Source organism: Octodon degus, unplaced genomic scaffold, assembly GCF_000260255.1.
Source record: "Octodon degus isolate 3935 unplaced genomic scaffold, OctDeg1.0 scaffold00098, whole genome shotgun sequence".
Classification (NCBI taxonomy): Eukaryota; Metazoa; Chordata; class Mammalia; order Rodentia; family Octodontidae; genus Octodon; species Octodon degus.
The window spans coordinates 1,150,740-1,160,471 of NW_004524674.1; the positions used below are offsets into that span (position 1 = coordinate 1,150,740).

The 9,732-nt window shown below is 50.3% G+C and overlaps 1 protein-coding gene across 1 annotated transcript in view; it reads left to right on the top strand.

The window, feature by feature from the left end:
* Window positions 1–1,887: 1,887 nt before the first annotated feature.
* The window catches only part of Spns3 (sphingolipid transporter 3 (putative)), a 51,539-nt gene continuing 43,694 nt past the window's right edge, over window positions 1,888–9,732 (top strand). Inside the window, exons 1-2 of the mRNA XM_004638501.2 lie at window positions 1,888–2,098; window positions 6,755–6,820. Coding sequence (XP_004638558.1) covers window positions 1,888–2,098; window positions 6,755–6,820 — 277 coding nt within the window. The remainder of the gene's footprint in view (window positions 2,099–6,754; window positions 6,821–9,732) is intronic.

Consider the following 9,732-nt stretch of genomic DNA (forward strand, 5'->3'; position numbering starts at 1 on the left):
ACAGAATATGACAGGAAACATTTAAAAATTAGAATATATTTTAAAAATAGGCATAAAGAATTATATACTTCTTATGTTTACACGTAAGTCTAACCATATACAACCTTGAATCAGGACATTCCCACAATATTCCTTTTCCTGTCTCTTGCTTTCATTCACCACCCCCTTCTTTTTGAACAACCATCTACCCGAGAGACATCATAGCAGCAACTTTGACCAGTTAATTTGATGATGATGTGAAATCTTTCTTCCTGTAATCTGCAATCTGCCCTCCAATTTTATCATGGTAACATACATGGGCTCCAGCACAGAATCTGGGCTCCAGTCTCATGTCATGTCTATGTCATCTCCTTTACTCTGAAATAGGCCTTTAGTCTTTCTGATTCTTTTTCGATTTTGACTTTTTTTTTTTTTCCTATTGGTGCTGAGGATTGAACAGGGGCTCATACAGGCTAGGCACTTGAGCTCTACCACTGAGCCACATCCCCAGCTTGGGTTTGTCTGCTCTTTTCTTAGGGCTAGATTCAGATTATGCATTACTGGCTGGAGCACACACTGTGACCCTTGGAGGACTTTACATCCAGAGGTGCATGATGCCATTTGCCCCATAGGTGGTGATTTTTTTTTTTTTTTTTAGTGTATTTAGTACAGGGTCTACAGGGTCTCACTATACAGATCAGACTCATAGTGATCCTTCTGTTTTCAGCCTCCCAAGTGCTGGGATTACAGGTGTGTGCCACCACACCCAGTCTCATTTGCTGTCTCAGCGTGCCCTGGGGGCAGAGTGAGCACAGCATGCTGGGATCCAACCTTGGTTGCTGTGCCTACCTACGCAGGCACTTTAGTCCACTGAGCTATCTGGCCAGCCGTAGGTGGTAATGTTTTAAGCTCTGTCAAGATGCCTGCTTCTATTGCTTAGCTACTTGTTTTCCCCTTACTACTAGCAGACAGTCTTTTTCTTTTCTTTTCTTTTTTGTTTTTTTGAAACAGGGTCTCACTCTACAATTCAGGCTGGTCTTGAATTCACTTTGTAGCCCAGGCAAGCCTCGCGTTTGCAGCAATCCTCCTGCCTCAGCCTCTTGAGTGCTGAGATTACAGGAGTGTACCACCATGCCTGGCCAAAGATCATATGTGCTTTTTTTTTTAAAAAAAAAAAACAGGAATCAAACTCATGACCTTGCACTTACCAGGAAGATGCTGTGCCTTTGAGCTATATGCCAGGCCCACCTTAGCAGCCAATCTAAAGAGACACCCACAGCCCATGCTTTCATCCCACCCTTCACCGGAATGGTCCCTCCACACCTCGCCATCCAGATGAGCTTTGATTGCAGGCCATCTCTGCAGTTGGCCCCCTGATGTCTTCATTCCCCAAGCCAGAGCAGCAGAAATGAGCAGCTTTCCCTTCCTTCTGGCCCAATGCTGCTTTCCTGTCTAACATCCAGCCCCCTGGAACAGACTCAGGTTCAAATCCCAGGCTCAAAGTCCATGTCCTGTGAGGGCAGCCAGGCTGGCTCGCGGTGAGCGAGGTTGGGGAGACTCACTCAGTTCCTGTCCCAGGAGCTTCCCCTCCCTATTGCGGCCACAGCCTCCATCCAGGGGACCACAAAGTCACCCTGGTCATCAGCACAGGAGGCACCTGTTCCCAGGAGCTCTGTTCCCCGCTGAGGGCCCTGGAGATGGAGGATGGTGAAATCGCACATGAACTCCTGATGGGCTTGGCAGGAAGTGGAGATAAGATGCCTAACAGTCAGCAGCACTGCTGTGAGGTCGGGAGGACGGGAGCCCGCAGGAAGTGACTGCGCTGAGCTGGTGGTGTGTGAGCTGGTTGTGCATCCTCATTCAGTCCCTGGATGGGGACAGGAGCTGCAGACTGGGGTGGCTGGGAGGATGTCCACACGCCACCTGACTCCTGGGCAAAGAGAGCTGCAGAGCCAGTCCCTGGGGGCAGGCAGGCACTCTGAGGCCCTGGCCTCGGGTCAGGGTGTCCCTTCTTCCGTGCACAATGCCTGGCGCCTGCCTCGCTGGCGAGCTTATGTGGCTGCTGCCGTTCTGTGCTACATCAACCTCCTGAACTACATGAACTGGTTCATCATTGCAGGTGAGACAGGCGGCTATCTTGGGCACTGCCCACTGATCTGCTCCGCCGGCTGGTGGTGGCCTTCCCTCCAGCAGCATGCTTTCTTCTCTTAGGGCACGTGTCTGGCATTCACATCCTTGGAGGTGATTTCCAGATTTCCAGCCATGCTGTGTGAAGGAGGCGTGGTTCCCCACTGAGGACCAGGAGGGAGCACAAGAGAGCACTGGGACAGGGATGTGGGGAGTGGTGGGCAGCGGGGGAGGCCGGCAGGGAGGACAGGGCTTTGCAAATAAGGCCTCAAGCCTCTCGGTGGAACGGCTGGATTGAGGTTTTGGAGGACAGAGCAGCTTGGCTCAGCTCCCAGGTGACAGTGACTCCTTTTAGGCCTTTTATTTTATTTTATTTTATTTTGGAAGAACCGGGGATTGAACTCAGCTTTTTTTTTTTTTTTTTTTTTTAGATACTAGGGATTGAACTCAGGCCCCCTTGTGCTTGGCAAGCAAGCACTTATACTACTGAGCTATCTCCCCAGCCCCTTTATTTTTTAATTTATGGCCAGGTCTACAGGGTTTCACTGCGTAGATCAGACTTGTAGTGATTCTCCTGTGTTCAGCTTCCCACTTGCCGGGATTACAGGCACATGCACCCACGCCCAGTCTCAATCACTGTTGTCTCAGAGCGCCCTGGGGGCGGGGCCGGGGCCGGCACGGCAAACTGGGGATCAAAGCTCTGCCGCTGCCCTCTACCTAAGCGGGGCGCTTTAGTCCCCTGAGCTGTCAGGCTGGCCCCTGGATCTGTTTTGAGACAGGAAGTCTGCCTTGCTTCTTGTCTGCCCCAGGAACAACCTAGTTCTGTCTTCTGGGGTTCTACATTCACTCATCCCACAGTGTCAGGGACTCAACTTGTTTTTCTTTGGTCATTCATTCACTGACACATTCATTCATCCAAAAGCCAGTCTTTCTCTCTGTCTGTCTCTTTGTCTCTCTGTCTTTGTCTCTCTGTCTCTGTCTCTCTGTCTGTCTGTCTGTCGCTCTCTCCTCAAGCATCCATTAAACACTGAGCACAAACTGCAGGTGGGAGCCGCTGCTGGGCCTCTAGGCACCTGGGAGGAACTCAGCCCCCCGGCTCCTGAGTGCAGGAGTGACCATCTCATGGGAGAGGCGCATGACAGCAGCCCTGCAAGGCAGAGAGATGTGGTCAGCCAGTGGAGGCACAGGCCAGGCTAGAGAACTCCAGACTGGGATGATGATTCGGCGGTGACTAGCTTGATGCACCAGAGTGGAGACATGGAGCAGATGAGACTCTGGGGTCCGCAAACCCCCAGAGACCTGGTCTTGGTCTTGGAGGAATTCAGAGGGATACAGGGGACACAAACAAGTCTCTCTACTGTAAGACAGAGTGGGGTGTGTGCTTACTGGTGGGCAGCGCTGAGGACCGGTGACTTAGGGCTTCCGAGGAATTCACAGATAAGGGCATTTTGTTCGGCCCTTGAAGGTTGAGAAGTTGGAAAGAACCAGATATGGTAGCCCGTGGTTGTAATCCTAGCACTCTGGGGAGCAGAGGCAGAAGCACTGCAAGTTCAAGTACTACCTGGGAAACTGAGCAGGACCCTCTTTCAAAAGATAAAACAAAACAAAGGGCTGGGGCTGGGAGCCAAGGAGGCAGCTTTGCAGTACAGTGCCTTTGGGTTTGATACCCAGTACCAAGAGGGTGGGGAAGAAAGGCATCAGGGGAGAGGAGGACAGTGAGGGGATGTGGCCTGAAAGTGCCCCACTGCTCAGGGATGCTGAGAGGAGAGGGTGCAGGAAGGCATCTCAAAAGGGACAACTAGGATGAGAACATGGGCTTCATATGGAAACTTGGGAGCCTGGACTTTTCCCTGGACACAAAAAAGCCATGGGAAATAATTTTTTTTATTGTGGGGAATTGAACCCATGTCCTTGAATAAGCTAGGCAAGGGTAGAACAGTTTTTTTTGGTGGGGGAGGTCCGAGACAGGGTCTTACTATGCAGTTCAGGCTGGTCTTGAACTCACTTTGCCACTTGAACTCAAATTGATCCTTCTGCCTCAGCCTCCCAGGTGCAGAGATTACAGGCCTGTGCTACCATGACAGGCCAGGACGATTTTTTAAGTGGAGAGAATATGACAGTATTTGAATCCTAGAATGGAGGCAAAATGAGTCAAGAGGTCAGTTTGCAAATTACTGCAGGGAGTCATGTCAAAGCTGAGAGTGGGCTGAAGTCACAAGGGGGTGGGTAGGGGGTAGGGGCACAGGGGAGCAGACAGCATCAGTTCCCTGAGCCAGGGAAGGGGGTTACTGGTTCTCCCTCCACAGATCTTGGAGCCCCTGGCTGGGCCACCAGATCCTGAGCCCTGCCTGTTGGAGTCCCTTGCCCTTTGGGACATCCTCTGGCCATGGTCAATGTACATACAGAGGTTTGGAGGGGCACAACCATGCTGAGTCCCCGAGGACTGCTGGGGACAGGCGTTCTGTGCAGAAGCCAACATTCTCTTGCTGGAAACAGCTCATGTGAGGGCTGGGTGCAGGTAAAAGAGGGTGAGTTCACTCTTGGCCTTTGGTCAGTTCGTGCTGCACCACAAGCCTGGGAGGGTCCCAGGAAGAGAAAGCACGGGGGAGCTTATTCCTGAAAGTGGAAGACAGGCACATGTACTGGGGCTCTTTAGTTAGCTGCTTATTTGGTTCCCTCTGTCACCTATTTTTTCCTCCCCAATGACTGTGTATTCTTTGTGTCCTTAAAGGGGGAAAAATAGAGACAGTGGCTTGTTCACCTGGGTGCTGTAGCAGCTGGGCCCGACCTTGGTGCTGAAGTAAAGCTCCCTGGCTTGTCGCCTCTGATCCCCAGTTCTCTTTGCCTGCGGCAGCGCTGAGAGTTACAGATGGGGAACTGCTTGGTGTGGGTGTTTCTGCGGGGCCGTGGGGACTCTGCTCCTGTCTTGTGAAGCTGAGTAGAAGAGCAGGGAGCTCCTGGCCCATCCTAGCTCTTTCATTTTAGTCCTGCAGAGACAGTAATAGTTGCTCCTCATCTGTATCACGAGGTCAGTGATAGCTGCCACCTCTTAGGGTGACAGCTGCACATCTCATGATTCAATGACAGTGATGATGATCTTTGCTGGGCTGTGTACATGGCTTGTCCCCCCAAAGTGCCTGCACCAGGGAACCCCAGGGTGGCAATATTGAGGCAGAACACTCATGGATGGATTAATACTGCCTCACGGGAGTGGCCCAGGGCCAGCGAAACTGGATTAGCTCACAAGAGAATGGGCAGTTGTGAGCGAGCCTGGTGCCTTTCCCTGAATCTCTCTTCCACACACTCCACTCATTATTCTCAAAGTGTTCCTGCCATCAATGCCATCTGCCATGAGGCCCTCATCGGAGTGGAACAGAGGCTTCTGCCATGCTCCTGAGCTTCCAGAAATGTGAGCTAAATAAACTTTTTAAAAATAATGTTTCCAGGGGCTGGGGAGATGGCTCATTAGAATAAGTGCTTCCCTGGCAAGTGCAAGGGCCTGAGTTCAATCCCCAGTTTTGCCAAAAAAAAAAAAAAAAAAAAGTTTCCAGTCTCAGTTATTTTGTTGCAGCAACACAAAACTGACTAACACATTCTTCATAATGACAGGGCCAGAGCCACATGGATCACATGAGCACAGGCCAGAGATCTTCCCTTTTCTCAGATACCCGTGGGGGGCTAGGATATATCAGGAGCAGAGCCTAGTGTCTGAGGGGCTACTTCCACTCAGGTGACACACAACTGTAATCCCAGCATTGGGAGACTGAGGCAGGAAAATCACTTCAAATTTGAGCCCAGCCTGGGCATTATAGTGAGCTCAAAGACAGCTGAATTACAAAGTGAGACCTGTTTCAAAAAAACAAAAAGTTAAGTAAAACAAAACAAAACAAAGATCTTGGAGGAACTTCTGAAACCTAGCTAGTGTGCAGTTGGAACCTGCCACCCTCAGGAAAGCGACCCAGGGTCGCTCTGTGTGTGCATGCTGTCATCTGTGTGCCCAAGCCTCTGGCAGACCATGATTATGCGTGTCTGCGTGCAGAGCAGGGCACATGTGGATTTGCATGTATGCATTTGTATGCGTCTATGCATTTCTGGGCTTCACGCATGAGTATGGCTGCCTGTTGCACGCTGGGACTTCCACCTTCACAGAGCTCACTGTGTAGCAACAGGGAACTGCCTGTCACTTAGACTACAGTGTGAAGGGCAGCCCTCAGTGTGTGCATATGCATGTAAGCATTGGTGTGTCTTTGTGTGTCCATCTCAGGGTAGGTTCCTGTGTGTGTGCGTGCACATGTGTGTACCCATGTCTCTGCAAGTGTGTTTTCTGGGAATACCTGTTTGTACCGAGGTATGTGAATCTTCCTGTGTGCTGGGGCAGGCTTGCATGAAAATGTGTGTGTATGTATGTCTGGGTGCTTGAACTGTGTGTGCCTGGTATGCAATTGTTGCTCTGCATGCTTGTTTCGTGTGTGTGTGTGTGTGTGTGTGTGTGTGTGTGTGTGTGTGTATGTGGCTATACAAATGTGTGGGAGAAAGAGGAAGAAAGAGTGGGCCCCATTGCCTCCTGCTGTGGTCTGTGGCCAGCTGTGGCCTTGTCCTGAACTTGGAGGGAGCTGCTCATTTCTCTAATGCTGTCCTCCATCCTTAGGAGTGCTGCTGGACATACAGAAGTTTTTCCACATCAGTGACAGCAACGCTGGTTTGCTTCAGACAGGTAAGGAGCAAGTCTCTGGTCCTGGACCCTGGGCCTGGCCTCACAGTGGGGTGAGGTCTCCCTGGGGTCTTGTGCCCAGCTCTGGCCCTGCTGAGTCCCCTGTGTAGAGGAGTGATGGGAACTGGGCTTGAAGGACGGCCGTGGAAGGAGGGGGACAGCGTGGGGCTTGAGGCCTGGGGCTTCAGCCACCCCCGTAGGCTGGGAGGTGGGTCAGCAGGAGGCGTGCTCAGTCATGGCTGCGCAGCTGTCACTCCTTCCCTATAAGTTTTTCAGCTCAGCTGTATAGGAGACTCACTGAGATTTGAGGGATTTTTTTTTGGGGGGCTCTTTCTGAGACAGGTTTTTGCTATGCAGTTTAGCCTGTCCTTAAGCTCACTTTGTAGCCCAGGGTAGCCTCAGACTCAGCAATCTTCCTGCCTCAGCCTCCTGAGTGCTGGGATTACAGACATGCACCATCATGCCTGGTGATTTGAGGAATCTTGATGTGTGCTTTTCTTTCATAAACCTGAAAAATCTAACTAAGAGGACACAGACAGAAGCAACAGCCAGGCTGAGAGACACAGCCTGATGTGCATTCAGAAGGACTCTGGGCCAGAGTAAGCTGAAGCCCAGCAGCAGGGAGCAGCCACATGGCCCATGCCAAGGTGGGGGCAAGCAGAGTCATGGGGTACAGGCTAACCTTTCCCCTATGAGTAGGTGAATGGTGACACCTACCCACATGTATGCACACGCCACACCTGTATGTCCTCCCCCAGCCTGCAGCAGTACACACTGGGGCTCCTCTCTTCAGCCCCTCCCCAAGTAGCCCCATCTCCACTTTTTTTTATTGTTATTTTTGCCTTGCCTTGCCTTGCCTTGCCTTGCCTTGCCTTGCCTTTCTCTCTCTCTCTCTCTCTCTCTCTCTCTCTCTCTCTCTCTCTCTCTCTCTCTGGGTCAGGTTCTTGCTGTGATGTTCACACTGGCTTTGAGCTCATTATGTAGCCCTGGCTGGCCTCAAACTCACGACGATCCTCCTGTCTCAGCCTCTGGAGTGCTGGGATTACAGGAGTGCACCAGCACACCTGGCTGCTCCTTTTTTTTTTAGATAGATTCTTGCTTTGTACTATTCTCTCCTCTTTTTTTTTAATTTTTTTATTTATGTGTGTGTGTGTGTGTGTGTGTGTGTGTGGCCAGCTCAGCCCACCAGGGGGCGGGGCTGGCTGACATGTGGTGCTGGGGATTGAACCGCGGTCCCTGTACTTTGCTAAGCTTGTTCTAAGTAGGTGCTTTAGACCACTGAGCCATCTCACCAGCCCTATTCTCTCCTCTTAACTGCCCTTTGTCTCAACACCTTGGGACAGGGCTCTCAGACTAGGTACAGGCCCCTGGATGGCCACACAAAAAATTTCAGAGGTAAGCACAAGGCCTACGTTCAATCCCTGATACTGCATGCATGCCGTGCCGCCCCAGGCTGGCCACCAAAAGTGAATGTGGTGGTGCATGCCTGTAATCTGAGCGCTGAGGAGCTGAGATAGGAGGAACACCGAGAGAACATGCTGTGCAACAAGACCCTGTACTAAATAAATAAATAAATTTAAAAGATTAAAAAAGAAAAAAAAATAATTTCAGAGGTGACGCAACACAGAGGTTTGAGAGACAACCTCCAGATCCATAAGCCTGTAGGTCTTATTCCTGAGAACAGGCCAGAGACAGCCTGGGGGTCTCTTTTCTGTCTGCCATTGGAAGCAGACAGGCGGCTCATCCTAGATGCTGTGGGGCGTGGAAAGCCCAGGGTGCTGTGCAGAGGAACGGCGAGGCGCAGCTTCTGCAGAGGGCAGGAGCAGAGCCGCAACCTCAGCAGGAGGGAGCGGTGGCCTCTCTGCCAGACCTTGTCTTTGCAGCTGCCCTCCGTGCATGAGTATCTGCGACTGATCTATGAATTAGAGTTCAAAAGTGAGATAGTGGTCACAGGGACGGGTGTCAGCACATTTATTTTGATTTTAAAGATGAAACCAACATTTTTCTCAGCCTGGTTTATCAGATTGGCTTGTCAAACGAGGGCTGGCTTTACCACTTGGACTCCACAGCGGGCGATTCCCAGAAACTGAAGGAACTCGATCTGTAGCTCTGAGGGCTTGGATGAAAATATAGTTTACAAATATAGTTGTCCCTCAGTACCCACAGGGGATGGGTTCTAGTCCCTTGTGGAAACCAAAATCCACAGATGCTCAAATCCCTTGTAGAAATGGTGTGGTACTTGCATAGAATCTACCCATTTTCCTGTAAAATTTAAAGCCTTTCTGGGTTACTTATAGATGTAAATATTACTCAGTATAAATTGATACAATATATATTGTTATGCTTAATTACTTAGGAAATTATGACCAAGAAAAAAATCTGCACATAGTCAGTGTAGACATAGTTTTCTTTCCAATTATTTATTAATTTAAAAAAAATTTTAGGTATTTGGTATAGGGTCTCACTATGCAGCTCAGACTTGTAGTGATTCTCCTGTTTTAGCCTCCCAGGCAAGCAGGCTGGGATTATAGGCATGTGCTACCACACCTGGTCTTGGTGGCTGGCTTGGAGCACCTGGGGACAGGGCCAGCGCAGCACATGTTGCTGGGGATCGAACCTGCAGTTGCCTGAGCAGGCACTTAGTCCACTGAGCTATCTCCATGGCCCTTCTCCAATTATTTTTAATCTTCTGTTGGTAGAATGGGAGGATGTGGGGCCTGGCTATGAACAAAAATGCCGGAAATTGCATCCTTTGCTGTTATTTAGACTTTCAATAAAAAATGTTTTAAATGTCAGCTGAAAGCATGTGAAGAAGTCTGTAGTTTTATAAACTTTTCTGAGTCATGTGAGACCACACTGTAGAGCAGGGATCTTTTCCAATTGCTTCTTACTCTCAGGGCTGGCAGGCAGGGGCT